This window comes from Dermochelys coriacea, chromosome 3 (assembly GCF_009764565.3).
Source record: "Dermochelys coriacea isolate rDerCor1 chromosome 3, rDerCor1.pri.v4, whole genome shotgun sequence".
NCBI lineage: Eukaryota > Metazoa > Chordata > Testudines > Dermochelyidae > Dermochelys > Dermochelys coriacea.
In genome coordinates this window covers 116,025,162-116,041,111 of record NC_050070.1, presented here as the reverse complement: position 1 = coordinate 116,041,111, position 15,950 = coordinate 116,025,162, and the positions used below count along the sequence as shown (strand labels likewise).

Here is a 15,950-nt window from a genome sequence, read left to right as displayed (position 1 = left end):
ACCACCTCCCTAGGTAACGCATTCCAGTGTTTCACCACCCTCTTAGTGAAAAAGTTTTTCCTAATATCCAATCTAAACCTCCCCCATTGCAACTTGAGACCATTACTCCTCGTTCTGTCATCTGCTACCATTGAGAACAGTCTAGAGCCATCCTCTTTGAAACCCCCTTTCAGGTAGTTGAAAGCAGCTATCAAATCCCCCCTCATTCTTCTCTTCTGCAGACTAAACAATCCCAGCTCCCTCAGCCTCTCCTCATAAGTCATGTGCTCTAGACCCCTAATCATTTTTGTTGCCCTTCGCTGTACTCTTTCCAATTTATCCACATCCTTCCTGTAGTGTGGGGCCCAAAACTGGACACAGTACTCCAGATGAGGCCTCACCAGTGTCGAATAGAGGGGAACGATCACGTCCCTCGATCTGCTCGCTATGCCCCTACTTATACATCCCAAAATGCCATTGGCCTTCTTGGCAACAAGGGCACACTGCTGACTCATATCCAGCTTCTCGTCCACTGTCACCCCTAGGTCCTTTTCCGCAGAACTGCTGCCGAGCCATTCGGTCCCTAGTCTGTAGCGGTGCATTGGATTCTTCCATCCTAAGTGCAGGACCCTGCATTTATCCTTATTGAACCTCATTAGATTTCTTTTGGCCCAATCCTCCAATTTGTCTAGGTCCTTCTGTATCCTATCCCTCCCCTCCAGCGTATCTACCACTCCTCCCAGTTTAGTATCATCCGCAAATTTGCTGAGAGTGCAATCCACACCATCCTCCAGATCATTTATGAAGATATTGAACAAAACGGGCCCCAGGACCGACCCCTGGGGCACTCCACTTGACACCGGCTGCCAACTAGACATGGAGCCATTGATCACTACCCGTTGAGCCCGACAATCTAGCCAGCTTTCTACCCACCTTATAGTGCATTCATCCAGCCCATACTTCCTTAACTTGCTGACAAGAATGCTGTGGGAGACCGTGTCAAAAGCTTTGCTAAAGTCAAGAAACAATACATCCACTGCTTTCCCTTCATCCACAGAACCAGTAATCTCATCATAAAAGGCGATTAGATTAGTCAGGCATGACCTTCCCTTGGTGAATCCATGCTGACTGTTCCTGATCACTTTCCTCTCCTCTAAGTGCTTCAGGATTGATTCTTTGAGGACCTGCTCCATGATTTTTCCAGGGACTGAGGTGAGGCTGACCGGCCTGTAGTTCCCAGGATCCTCCTTCTTCCCTTTTTTAAAGATGGGCACTACATTAGCCTTTTTCCAGTCATCCGGGACTTCCCCCGTTCGCCACGAGTTTTCAAAGATAATGGCCAAGGGCTCTGCAATCACAGCCGCCAATTCCTTCAGCACTCTCGGATGCAATTCGTCCGGCCCCATGGACTTGTGCACGTCCAGCTTTTCTAAATAGTCCCTAACCACCTCTATCTCTACAGAGGGCTGGCCATCTCTTCCCCGTTTTGTGTTGCCCAGCACAGCAGTCTGGGAGCTGACCTTGTTAGTGAAAACAGAGGCAAAAAAAGCATTGAGTACATTAGCTTTTTCCACATCCTCTGTCACTAGCTTGCCTCCCTCATTCAGTAAGGGGCCCACACTTTCCTTGGCTTTCGTCTTGTTGCCAACATACCTGAAGAAACCCTTCTTGTTACTCTTGACATCTCTTGCTAGCTGCAGCTCCAGGTGCGATTTGGCCCTCCTGATATCTTTCCTACATGCCCGAGCAATATTTTTATACTCTTCCCTGGTCATATGTCCAACCTTCCACTTCTTGTAAGCTTCTTTTTTATGTTTAAGATCCGCTAGGATTTCACCATTAAGCCAAGCTGGTCGCCTGCCATATTTACTATTCTTTCGACTCATCGGGATGGTTTGTCCCTGTAACCTCAACAGGGATTCCTTGAAATACAGCCAGCTCTCCTGGACTCCCTTCCCTTTCATGTTAGTCCCCCAGGGGATCCTGGCCATCTGTTCCCTGAGGGAGTCAAAGTCTGCTTTCCTGAAGTCCAGGGTCCGTATCCTGCTGCTTACCTTTCTTCCCTGCGTCAGGATCCTGAACTCAACCAACTCATGGTCACTGCCTCCCAGATTCCCATCCACTTTTGCTTCCCCCACTAATTCTACCCAGTTTGTGAGCAGCAGGTCAAGAAAAGCGCTCCCCCTAGTTGGCTCCCCTAGCACTTGCACCAGGAAATTGTCCCCTACGCTTTCCAAAAACTTCCTGGATTGTCTATGCACCGCTGTATTGCTCTCCCAGCAGATATCAGGAAAATTAAAGTCACCCATGAGAATCAGGGCATGCGATCTAGTTAATATAGAAGTTAATATGCGGCTCCTTGTATAGACACCAACTCCGAGGCTGGAGCTACAGGCACCAACTTTCCAATGTGCCGGCAGGTGCTCACTGTTCAACCCCTGGCTCTGCCACAGGACCTGCCCCAACTCCACCCCTTCCCGCCCCCTCCCCGAGCCTGCTATGCCCTCACTCCTCCCCCTCCGAGCCTCCTGCACACCACAAAACAGCGGGAGGTGCGGGGAGGCCAGCGGGGCTGCAGGTGGGCAGGAGGCACTGGGAGGCGGGGGGCGGTGAGCCGATGGGGGGGTTGCTGCCGTATTACTGTGTCTCTTTGGCAATGTACATTGGTAAATTTTGGCTCCTTCTCAGGCTCAGGTTGGCCACCCCTGGCCTAGATCATTAATTTTGAATGCTTGGAGTTGGCAATACTGCAGCCTCCTTTCAAGGACCTGTAAAGAGACATAGATCCAGAAAGTTTGCTTGCTATAAACACAGATTGCAGTTGTTGTTAGTGGAACATCAATGGGGGTAGGGGTGGGGAGATGGATAAAGATGTAAACTAGGCTGAACACCCTCACACAAATATCCCTCCTTGGAGGCAGAGCCTGAACAGAGACTGACTCCAGTTGCTGCTAAAGATGCCAATCACTGGGGAACAGGATAGGCTCCACTCCCACCTCTGCTAATTCTGCATACCAGAGGGAGATATTGCACAGATACTAGGACTGTACTAAGGAAGCTATAAACGTTTTTCATTTTCATTCCTTTGTTTTCCTCTGCATTCCTTTGCACAGGAAGAGAGCAGAAAGGCCTTAGCTTTCAAACGAAAACACAGTATGTTTGTTAGCCTTCCTCACCCATCAACTTTGTAAATTATTCTTTGGTTACATGCTCTTTTAAAAGAACATTAAGAACAAGTCATGGCTCTGTGCCAAATTATGGTTAAGGTGGGTATGGTTTTAGCTTCATAGAATAAATTGTGCAGATTATCCTTGTCCAAAATACCATAACCTCTCCCTATACATTCCCACTCTGAAATACATTAAAGTATTTTAGCTTGGGGAAGGAAAACTATTTAAAAAACAAAAGTTTTACAGGCCCAGAGTATTAAATATGTTGCACTTTTAAAAAAAATAATAATCTCACTAATTCTGGGAAAGTAAACTATGCAGCCAAATGAAGCCATCTCTGAAGGGCTCCTGGAGTCCATGGATGCGCGTGCTATAAGGTTGTGTACATTGGATTGCTTGTAGTTTGTGGTTACAACTTTCTTGTACCAAACTCTGAAGTTTAACTTATTACCTATTAAATATTTGGAATAAGCCTTCTTCCACAGCATGATAAGTGAGCTGTAGCTCACGAAAGCTTATGCTCAAATAAATTTGTTAGTCTCTAAGGTGCCACAAGTACTCCTTTTCTTTTTGCGAATACAGACTAACATGGCTGCTACTCTGAAACCTGATACTAAATACATGCCATTGCGCTGCATGTTTGTTTGTTTTTTAAAAACATGGGGTTAACCATGAGTTTGTCATGACTGAACATCCATGAACATAATCCTGTCAGCTCAATTAAAAGGTTTATCTTAAAATTAAAACTTTTTTTTTTTTTTTTTTTTTACAGTGGTGATACAGTTTTTCCCAGACTAAATACCACTTGGAGACTTCTGCATTCAGAGTCAGAACACTATGTAAGTGTTGCCAAAATATAAGACAAAAAAAGGACAGAACCTCAGGTAGCTGTCACAGGCCTCGTCTTTGCTGCTAAAAAATATGTATTTTTTTTTTATCTTGGGGCAACTAATGCATGAGAGCTATCCTGAGGTAAAAACATAGCGAAGACAAGGCTGTGAGTTAAACTAGGCAAGTTCAGCACTGTGCCCTCACACCTGGAGTTGACCTCAATCCTTGGAAAAACTAAAGTGTCTGGTCTTCATTGGGTTAACTCACATGGGTTAATTACCCCAAGGTTAAAAAATACACTCTTTTTTAACAGTGAAGAGGCCACAGATGCAGACCCATAGTAGAAATTCATCCCTGCCCTATAACCCTTTGTGTTTGTGCCAACTTTTCCCTTTCTTTGCTGTACGAAGCCTTGTTTGTTTGTATGTTGGCAGATTTTTTTTCTTGTTTTTCACTTTAAAAATATAAAGAAATTCCAGTTTTGTCTTCCATGGTTTTGCTGCGGGGCTACCTAATGGATTCAGAGAACTTTAATTCAAGGGTCAGGGTACAGAATCTTTAACAAAAAAATCTTTTCTTCCAGTTGTGTGGTGTGTGTTAGCAAAAAACAAAGAGACACGGTAGTGGAAATTGCAATGCCAGATATTTATTGTACTGAGCAACATCAGCATCAGGCCGCAGCTTGTAAAATAAGGCGGGGGGGGGGGGGAGTGGGTGGGAGGGAGGGAGCAGGAGGAAGAAAGACAGAAATGGCAATTAGATGCCTAACTCCTATCAAGCTTTCCATGGGAGTTAGGCATCAAACTGCTATTTCTGTCTTTTAATTTGTCCACCCACAACTGCTGGACACTCAGACTAACGCACTTATTTAGTAGGCATAAAAACTGTCATTCTGCATTCTATTGCACATTTGAAAGTGAATGATATTTATTGTGATGGCCCACTTGACGGTTAGAGGGGGGAACGCTTGTATCTGTCCATAGCACCTACTGCAAGTCAACACATTCAGGGCTGGAAATCTGCCATTGATAATAATCTGAGCCCTAATATTCCCCCAGCTTTCAAAAGTCAACTCCCACTATCTATCAGCCAGCCTTCATTTTGCAATTAAATTAAAGATGTAATACTGCTTTTCCCTCACCTCCACTGAAGTTCCCTGCACCTTTCCAAACAAGGTTCTCCTGGTCATCATCCAGGAGAAATCAGCATGTACCACCATTTAAATTGTCGGAGCCTTCCCTTCCCTCACTGGAACCCTTGGTGTACGTCTACACTGCACACTCCTTTCAGTGGTATGTAACATACATACATGGCTAGCTCCCTTAGCACAGGTATAAATAGGAGTGTAGACAGTGAGGCACTGCTTAGGGGAGTAAAGACACTCTTGAACGCTGTGGGTATGCACTCTCTACATGCCCAAGCAGTGCCTCCCTGCCTACATTGGTATTTTTATCAGTTTAGTGGTCCACTGCCTCCCAGGTGCTGGAGAATTTCCCTGTCACTTGGAGCTTTCAGAGTCTTTCTCCACTGCAGGGAAAGACTCTTGCAACAGGGAGCTGCCAGAACCAGCAACTTCCGACTGCAGGAGTCCTTCCCTGTGGCAGGAAACGGCTCCAGAAGCTTCCTGTTGCAGGAGTCTTTACCTGCTTCCTCCCACCTACCAGAGCCTTTCACTGATGTGTACAGAGGCAGATTTACAATGAAACACACATTGCCCGGCACAGGGAACCCCAACTACAGGGGGCCCCAGGGCTGGGCAGCCCAGCATCCCGGGCTCCTGCTGGCTGCCGGGACCCCTGCTGCAGGCTGGTGCTGGCCAGACCCTGCACCCCAACCCCCAGCCCACTCCTGCACCCTAACTCCCTCCAAGACCCCAACCCTGAGCCTCCTCCACATCCAGCTCCTGGCCAGACCCCACACCCCAATGTTTTTTTAACGTTTTTTTTTATAAAGTGCTCTTATCCAAAGCACTTTACAATTCTTAGCTAACGGTGCAAACAATATTTGGAAAGATCATTAAGAGACTCTTAGCAATTTTCAAGTGGTCTGAGAAAAAAAAGTTAGACTACAGAAACAATCAAGGTACTTCACTTTATTTTCATTTACTTCCTATTACTTATAATATAGGAGGATCATGAAGAGATAAAAGAATGAAAAACAGAGATAGGGAGAGAAGAGAGAATGTTCTTTTTCTTGACCCCTGGGGGGGGCCCCCAAAAATGAAGCTGAGCACAGGGCCCCACTAACTCTAAATCTGCCACTGGATGCGTAGCTACACACAAGAGTGAGGATGCAGCCTACTTTTCAATAAGGCATGTAGCTACACATACCCTACACAATGCCACAAGAGGTGTGCAGCGTAGACACAGCGTTAGAAGAAACATTTTTCAGATGGTCTCTGTTGGCTGTTTATGTGGGTCTTGATACCTTCAAGAAGTAACCTTATCATAGACTATTTTCACTGACCCACAGCCCATTCTAAACTTCTAAAATAAAACAGGAGTACTTGTGGCACCTTAGAGACTAACAAATTTATTTGAGCATAAGCTTTCGTGGGCTACTGCTCACTTCATCGGATGCATAGAATGGAACATATAGCGAGAAGATATATATACATATGTACATACACATACAGAGAACATGAAAAAGTGGAGTAAGAGGCTAATTAATTAAGATGAGGAAAAAAACCTTTTTTCTTACTCCTCCTCTTACTCCACTTTTTCGTCTTCTCTGTATGTGTGTATGTGTGTGTATATATATATTCTTACTATATGTTCCATTCTATGCATCCAATGAAGTGGGCTGTAGCCCACAAAAGCTTATGCTCAAATAAATTTGTTAGTCTCCAAGGTGCCACAAGTACTTCTGTTCTTTTTGCGGATACAGACTAACATGGCTGCTACTCTGAAACCTAAAATAAAACAAAAAACACTGGTTAAGAGACAGCATTTTGATATTGCTGTTTCATTTTTCAAAAAAAGGGCTGTATAGAGTATCCTCAGAGACTGAGAATTGCAACCTTTAAGACTCCTTTGGAAGGAAAAAGAAGTATGCTGCTGAAAAAGCAATGCAACACACATTAATATTTCTTTCAATCTTTTGCTCTGTTTTTCCTTTTCAGACCCCACCAGTACTAGGAGAAGGAACCCAGAAATGTTGGTCCATCACAGGCCAGATAAGTCAGCAGCAGTTCAGTATCTAAAGGGGAAGAGCACTTGGCAAAATAAGGGTGCCACAGTGCCTGACAGTGGATTGATTATGTTTTTTGTTTACATTTGTTTTGGTCTAGTGCTGCCAGACATAGTTATTGCAGCCAGGCTGCCTCTTTGTTGTTAAATAAAGTTGCTTTTCTATCTCTTTGTCATGACATTATGTGACAAACTGATGTTACATGACATTAAGAACAGTGATAGTCATACTGGCAATGATACAGAAACAAAATTAATTTATTAACCTTCAAATCAAATTCATTAAGCAGAAAATGAAAGCCTAACATTCCCTGGCCTACAGGATACTATATCCTAATTATTGTCACCTTCAGAATCTATTGTATTTACACATAAGCATTTGAGAAACATTGCTCATAAATTAATGTATATTATCCATCAAAATACATTGAGACATACAGTAACTAGCAACTAATGAAACCATCCACAAACACCATGCAAAAGCAAATTTGCAATGCAAACAGTATGTTAAGCATGGCTCAAACCTCACCATTTTCCTGGACAACAACTACTACATCACATATTCCCTTCATTTCCAAAATAAGTATGTAGATTACCTTTAATAAAGGTAACATGCGTGGTACTGAGAATGGCATAACAGACCTTTGGTGCATGTCTGGTTACATATAATCAGCACCAAGGTTTGAGACCTCTTCAGTCTACAATCTGTTAAACAATTCATCCTTGCTTTCATAAATTTTATGTAGAACGGAGGAAATGGTTACTTATGAACAGTGACTACTTGTCTCCAAATGTATTGCCTTGATACTCATCCTTCTTTCTATATGCGGACAGAAGGAGAAAGACAGTATCTCCTATGAACCCAGAACTGAATAAGCCTCCAGGGGGGTTGTGCCTAGACACACAAACTTTCCAATTTTAGCCTCTAATGTAAAGATACCCTGTGAACAACAGCTAAAGGCTAAGTGGTGAGAGAGTTTAGAACTTTTGTCCCAGAACATGTAACAGAACACATATATAGTGGACCCAGACTCATGCTCAGAGACTGAAAGCAAGTAATAGCTCTTTGTAAAAGCACAAGGCAGAGACAATGAAGCTATTTACGATTCGAGATTACTAACTTTACTAATCCCACTTCAGAATTAGAGCCACGATAAGACCTTCAGTTGTGGTCCCACTTATTATAACTAGGGCTGTCAAGCATTTAAAAAAATTAATCACAATTAAAAAAATTAATTATGAGTAATCACACTGTTAAACAGTAATAGAATACCATTTATTTAAATATTTTGGGTGTTTTCTACAATTTCAAATATATTGATTTCAATTACAACACAGAATACGAAGTGTACAGTACTCACTTTATTTTTGATTACAAATATTTGTGCTGTAAAAAACAAAAGCAATAGTATTTTTTAATTCACCTCATACAAGTACTATAGTGCAATCTCTGTAACATGAAAGTAGAATTTACAAATGCATAATTATGTACAAAAAGTAACTTCATTCAAAAATAAAACAATGTAAAACTTTAGAACCTTCAAGTCCATTCAGTCCTACTTCTTGTTCAGCAGTCACTAGGACAAACAATTTTATTTACGTTTGCAGGAGATAATGCTGCCCTCTTCTTTTTTACAATGTCACCTGAAAGTAAGAACAGATGTTCTCATGGCACTCTTGTAACCTTTGTTGTAAGATATTTATGTGCCAGATGCGCTAAAGATTCATATGTCACTTCATCTTCAACCACTATTCTGGAGGACATGCGTCCACGCTGATGACAGGTCCTGCTCGATAACTATCCAAAGCAGTGCAGATCGACACATGTTCACTTTCATCATCTGAGTCAGATGCCACCAGCAGAAGGTTGATTTTCTTTTTTGATAGTTCGGGTTCTGTAGTTTCCGCATTGGAGTGTTGCTCTTTTAAGACTTCTGAAAATATGCTCCATGCCTCGTCCTGTTCTGATTTTGGAAGGCACTTCAGATTCTTAAATCTTGGGTGGACTGCGGTAGCTATCTTTAGAAATCTCACATTGGTACCTTCTTTGCCTTTTGTCGAATTTGCAGTGAAAGTGTTCTTAAAACGAACAACATGTGCTGGGTCATCATCTGAGACTGCTATAATACGAAATATATGGCAGAATGCTGGTAAAACAGAGCAGGAGACATACTATTCTCCCACAAGGAGTTCAGTCAAAATTTAATTATGCATTATTTTTTTAACGAGCATCATCAGCATGGAAGCATGTCCTCTGGAATGACAGCTGAAGCATGAAGGGGTGTATGAATGTTTAGCATATCTGACACGTAAATACCTTGCAATGCCTGCTACAAAAAGTGCCATGTGAATGCCTGTTCTTATTTACAATGTCACCTGAAAGTGAGAAGCTGGCACCATTATTTCCCCTAAATGTAAACAAACTTGTTTGTCTTAGTGATTGGCTGAATAAGAAGTCAGACGAGTGCACTTGTAGGCTCTAAAGTTTACAACAGTGGTGGGCAAATTGTGGCCTGAGGGCTGCATGTGGATTGGCCGGGAATGGCAAACCACAGCCACTGGGAGTTGTGAGAGGCCGTGCTTGCAGATGGTTAATGTAAACAAACTGTCTCGTGGCCCGCCAGCAGATTACCCTGATGGGCCACGTGCTGGCCTCAGGTTGCCTACCACTGTTTTACATTGCTTTGTTTTTGAGTGCAGTTATGTAATAAAAAAAAATCTACATTTGTAAGTTGCACTTTCACGACAAAAAGATATTGCATTATGGTATGAGGTGAATTGAAAAATACTGTTTTTTTTGTTTATCATTTTTACAATGCAAGTATTTGTAATTAAAATTATAATATAAATTGAGCACTGTACACTTTGTATTGTGTCGTAATTTAAATTAATATATTTGAAAATGTAGAAAAACTTCCAAAAATAGTTAATAAATTTCAGTTAGTATTCTATTTTTAACAGTGCAATTAAAACTGCGATTAATCACCGTTACTTTTTTTAATCACCATGAATTCTTTAGAGTTAATCACGTGAGTTAATTGCGATTAATCAATAGCCTTAATTATAACAGTAAAGAAAGTAATTTGCTATCTCCTAATGATGTTGGTGTATCAGAGGCACGCGTGCCCTGAAAGTTGGTGTCCAGGAACAGCAACAAGGTAGAGATCCTAAAAGTTTAGTATACTTCAGGGTGTAATCTTCAAGACCTTTCTATATTTTCTAAATGGAGATGGGAGCTTCTGTGATTGACATGACAACCTGCTGAAGAGACAGTAATTTAAAAACGGCTAGCCAGATCAAGTGGATGCCCCCTTTGGAGAGAATTCAACTGAATATCAACTCGCTCACTTTGGGTGTCAAATGCATCCGATGAAGTGAGCTGTAGCTCACGAAAGCTTATGCTCTAATAAATTTGTTAGTCTCTAAGGTGCCACAAGTACTCCTTTTCTTTTTGCGAATACAGACTAACACGGCTGCTACTCTGAAAACTACCAGCAGGGTTAGTCTTCATGTGTGGTCATGAAGTCACTGAAAATGTTAAGCAAACAAAGGCCTTTTTTTGTTTGGTTGTTTGTTTTAAAGATTACATTGAGACTGGCCCAGGTAAATATTAGGGTATGTCTTCACTAGGAACATTAAAGCGCTGCTGTGTAGTCGGCACCAGTGCTGGGAGAGAGTTCTCCCTCCCCCACAAGGGGAATAGCTACCAGCTACATGGGAGCGCAGCTCCCAGCACTGGTGCACTGTCTACACTGGCACTTTACAGCGCTGAAACTTGCAGCGCTCAGGGCCACCCCCACCCCAGCTCACCTCTGCTCCAAGTCCGCCTCCTCCCCTGAGCACACCGCCAGGTCCTGCTTCTCCCCGCTCCCTGCCAGTGCTTGTGCGCAAAACAGCTTCACGCAGCTGGGAGGGAGGGGGGAAGAGGGAGGAACACTGCGTGCTCAGGGGAGGAGGCGGGGCTGAGGTGGGGATTTGGGGAAGGGGACCAGTTGGGGCAGGGAGGGGGCAGAGTTGGGGTGGGGACTTTGGGGAAGCGGTTGGAATGGGGGCGGGGAAGGGGTGGCGCGAGCATCCACCGGCACCTGGGGAAGTTGCACCTCTGGCTGCTATTATAAATTTGCCGCCCCCCCTGCAAATTTGTCGGCCTAGGTGATAATGCACCGCTGGGAGGAGGGTATTGGGGATGAGAAGAATATTGTAAAAAGTACTCTTCCTCCTCTTTGCAGTCCTGGCAAGTGGTCTCTGCTCTGCTGGTCCAGGACCGCAGCCTTCCCCACACCTTGCACCTTGGTGTCTTGGGCCCCTTGGCTGTGCACGAAACTGTCTCCAGCCCTCTTCCCAGTGCTGTCCTAGCCCTAATCCCAATTTTATCCCCCCCTTAATTTCCAGCAACTGTAAAAATAAAGTTTAAAAAATGAAACAAAAATGAAAATTAAAAATTTTTAAACACTGTGAAAAATCTTAACAATGAAAGTTATTAATCATCAAAATTAGAAAAAATAAAAATAAAATTCTGCCACGCCCAGATATAGTTAAAGGAATATACATGGCCTTGAGCATACCATACCATAAAGCCTTTCCCCTTACGGCTGAAATACCCATAGCAGACTTCCTCCAAAATGCAAGCAGACACAAGTCAGATACTGTATATTGAAATCTTGCCTCTAGAGCTTACACTCCTCAGTAACCAGGTGTTCAGAAGGAAGTGCCACAGGACAGATTGGGATGAGGTGCCCTAACTGAGAGTGAGCTCCTTTGTGGCTACATCATTAATCTGATGAGTGTCCACTATTACCTGCAGCCTGAAGAATATTTCTAGAGTCAAAAGGGCTAAGAGACTGTCACACTCTTGCCTCTCTTCACTTTGGAAAAGCCTCTTGCTATGAATGGAACTGATGGGTAAGTATGCAGGAGTTTCCCTCCCATGAAAGGAGCATGTACGCCCAGGCAGCACAAACTTCTAGCTTCAAGAGAAGCAAACTGACAGCGCTTCCTCCAGCTGAGTGGAAAAAATCTGATCTACTATGCCCTGATTTGAGGACTTCTTTAGAGCTAGTAAGGGCTTGTTTACATGATGCCTGTGTTAACACAAACTGGATACCATTTAGTTTGCCTCAGCACATCCACACGGGGCAGTTAGCGCCCAGCACTTTGGTGCGCCCTGCAATTCACACCCCTGTAGTCCACACTGCAGTGCAGTGTAGACATAGCCCAAAATTTTTTGGCACTGCATCTGTCTTTCTAACCAGGTGGCAACTAACAGAAATCCTGTGAGAAAAAGCCCAGTCCTACATGTACAGGCTTTCAGACACAATTGTATCAGGCCTCAATGTAATGCAGTTATGTGCAAATAAACATTGCAACTGTAATAAAATGCAGTAAATGTAGTAACTCAGGGCACTTGGAAACACAGCCGTGTCCTATGAGCCCCTCTGGGTTATTAAATAGTACCACGTTGGAAATTAGAACCTGCACTCTTTCAGGCCTGTCTTGACAGGCAAAAAGTGTGTCTTTTTCAATTGTGCTAGCTGAACAAGACTGAAAAGCCCCATTGAGATGCATAGTAACACATATGATATATATGTTGTAGCTCCCCCCTCGACTACAACATAGCCAGCTAATGAACATAAAAAGGAAACATGCTTTCATATGTGCTAGCTTGCATTTTACCAGATTGTCCGACCTGTGAGAGTAAGTTGTAGAAATGGCTGTGATTCTTACCAGGTTATGAAAGTTGAACTCCTTAATCTCCCAGAATATTTTGCCCAATTTACCTCAATCCACTGAGTCAAGAGCAGTTCCGGGTACTGTGGGACAGGCAGTCAGAAGCAGTGCAACTGCAAGGATTGATTAGAGTGCTCTTTGTAGAAGTGGAGAAAAAACATTCTTGAAACATGATGCTTGGAAAATTTGCACGGATTCCATTTGTAATGGGATTTGTTATCTGGTGAAGGCAAAGCTCTCATGAGAGTGTGCCCTAAAAATACTGGTGATACAAAACCAGAACGCAGTGCTCCATAGGAAATGGCCAGTAGATTCTTATTTCAACTTCCCAGTCCATCAAGCTATCCTCAATGCTCTGTAACCTAGTCCATTCACTGTAGACTTTTACTTACCATCTGTTACAACTGCTTCTCTCTGCTGTCCATTCAGCTCCCCTGGCTGGAGGTTCAGCTCCACTTGCTCGTCTGCTATACCATTAATGTTGGATATCTGTCCATTCTTCTGTAAAAGCTGTATTGGCAAGGGATGGGGTGAAGGGGAAAAAAGAGAGGGATAAGGATGAAATGTATTATAATTTTCAAGCTCATAGTATCATTCCTTCTCTTCTTTCACATAATAAAAAAATATTCACCTCTTCTAGAAATAGTTTCACATTCAAATTCATTTTTATATACATATGGATTTGGGGAAATATAAGTACTAGACACTTACATAGCACTGTTCTTTTTTAAAAGATATTAATATTAACTTTAATAAATCATTCAATCACCAAAGCACCTTTGTGAGAGAAGTAGGTATCTGGGATCATATATTTTGTTAGTCTGCTGCATAGGATTTACTGAAGAACCCACAGTCTTGCCACAAAATTGTGCAGCAGAATCTAACTTTGCATTTAAGAAATAATTTAAGATTTTAGCACTTATGATTGAGAAGAAAAACTTCTGAATGTGAACTGAATCTGACTGATGCAGTGGTATCTTCCTAGGTCTACAGACAGCCTGAAACAGGAGCTCAGAGATTGATTTTCAGCATTCAGTTCGGGGAAGGTAGGGGGTTAACTCTGAAGATCAATGATAATTTAAAATGTCAACAACTTTATTGCCCTGTCAGCAGTTGGGGAAGGGACTTTTGGGAGGTGATCTAGGAGTTCAAGCCCTTCCCTCAAGATTTTGTCACATATGACCCTCATTAGCAGAAGGGAAGGTGCTGCATTCCTCGCCAGTGCAAAAAGCCCCCTCAAAAAACCCTACCCCCCAACCAATCCCTATATACCCAAAATACAAATCACTCTCACACCTTCCACGATCACAAGAGCACCAACTGATCCTTGCCAACATGCCAAAACTGGCTGTTCTCCATCTCCAAGACAACATCAAAAAGGCTGCGAGTCTGTCATGGAGGTCACGAATTCCATAACTTTCTGGGACTTCTGCAGCAGCTGGTACGGCTGGCCAGGGGGCTGCCTGAGCAGCTCGGATGGCCCCCCCAGCCAGCCGCATCGACCACCACTGGGGTAGTCTCGTCCCACTACCGCCCCCTAGCATCCACAGGAGTTTGGATGTGGGAGGGCGCTCAGGGCGTGGGTGAGGGCTCTGAGAAGCGCTTACCTCAGGGAGACTCCCCAGAAGCGGTGACATGGCCCTCCCTCAGCTCCTAGCTCTGCGCGCTGCCTCCATCCACAGGCACCGTCCCCTCAGCTCCCATTGGCCGCAGTTCCTGGCCAATGGGATCTGCGGAGCTGTCACTTGGGATAGGGCCAGCATGCGGAGCCCCTTGGTCATGCTTCCACCGAGGAGCCGAGGGATGTGTCGCTGCTTCCATGGAGGTGCAGAGCCAGCTAGGGAACCTGCCAGCCCCACCAACCCCCACCCAGCAGCAGCGGGGGTCCTGGGCTGTGCGCTGCTGCCCGCCCTTCTTCCCCAGCACCAGACCTGTCTCCTTGCATGAGTGCCAGGGGTCCTCCCCGCAAAGTACCCATAACACCCCCGGCCTCCTGCTCCAGAGTACCTGCAGTGCCCCTGGGCCCCCTCCCTGCCCCAGAACACCCATGTTTTAATTAGGGGTACATAGTACAAGTCATGGACAGGTCACGGACCATGAATTTTTGTTTACTGCCCATGACTTGTCCATGGCTTTTACTAAAAATACCCATGACTAAAATGTAGCCTTAAACATCAACAATGGAGATTTGACTAGTCAATTCAAATACATGAGGTATATTGACCATTGAAATTTTCGGGCAGAGTAAAATAAAATAAAATACAATATACTTGTATTATTCAGTTTCATATTTAAATCAGTCAGCTAAACTTTCCATCTTTTAAATTTATCTGAAACTGTTGCAGAAATTTCAGCTAGCAGTAGAATTTAGCACTGAAGTACCAGAGAAACGAAAGTGCTTTACTACAGAATTTAGACCCAGCTTGCTGCACAATGCATGCAGTTGAGTAAATGAGGAAAACTAACCCAAGGTAAGATGTCAATGGAGTCTACACTGCACTTTTTGGGAAATCTCAACCACTACACTGCAACTGGGGCAGGCAGCTCACTGGTGGCAGAGTATTAATTGCACATATGTTCATTCCACCAGCTAATCTAACCACACTCAGAGAAAGTCTAGATGACACAGTGGTAGTAAGAATACCCATGCCTACATAACAACTTTCACTGTTGCTACACGTTTAAGGTACTTAACTTTACTACTGTAACCAGTCCACTGAAATCAGTGAGACTACTCGTAGTCAAATTAGGCATGTACTTAAGTATTTGCAAGATTGGGGCACAATTTCCTACAGTAGGGAAGTCCCACGAGGGACTTTGTGTCAAATCCAGGATTAGAACAGAAGAGCTTGGTTCCCAGTCATGTATATAGACTATACCACTCTGAAAAAAATATTTATATTGCGTCAAGGAATTTATTGATTTAGAGCGTGCATAGTTGTCTAGCCAAGAGATGGCATCTATGGTGGCATGATGCAGTTCTTCTAGGCCACCGCTGAGCCTAGTCAGCAGGCATTCATCAACAATGTGTGTCATCGACTGTGTTGCGCCGCAG

General features: G+C 43.6%; 1 protein-coding gene across 4 annotated transcripts in view; it reads right to left on the bottom strand.

Moving 5' to 3' along the window:
- AKAP12 (A-kinase anchoring protein 12) overlaps window positions 1-15,950 on the bottom strand; it is a 147,840-nt gene that overhangs the window by 46,686 nt on the left and 85,204 nt on the right. For all 4 annotated transcript variants that reach the window (XM_038396452.2, XM_043511201.1, XM_043511200.1 and 1 more), the window contains exon 2: window positions 13,288-13,405. In XM_038396452.2, the coding sequence (XP_038252380.1) occupies window positions 13,288-13,405 (118 nt within the window). The remainder of the gene's footprint in view (window positions 1-13,287; window positions 13,406-15,950) is intronic.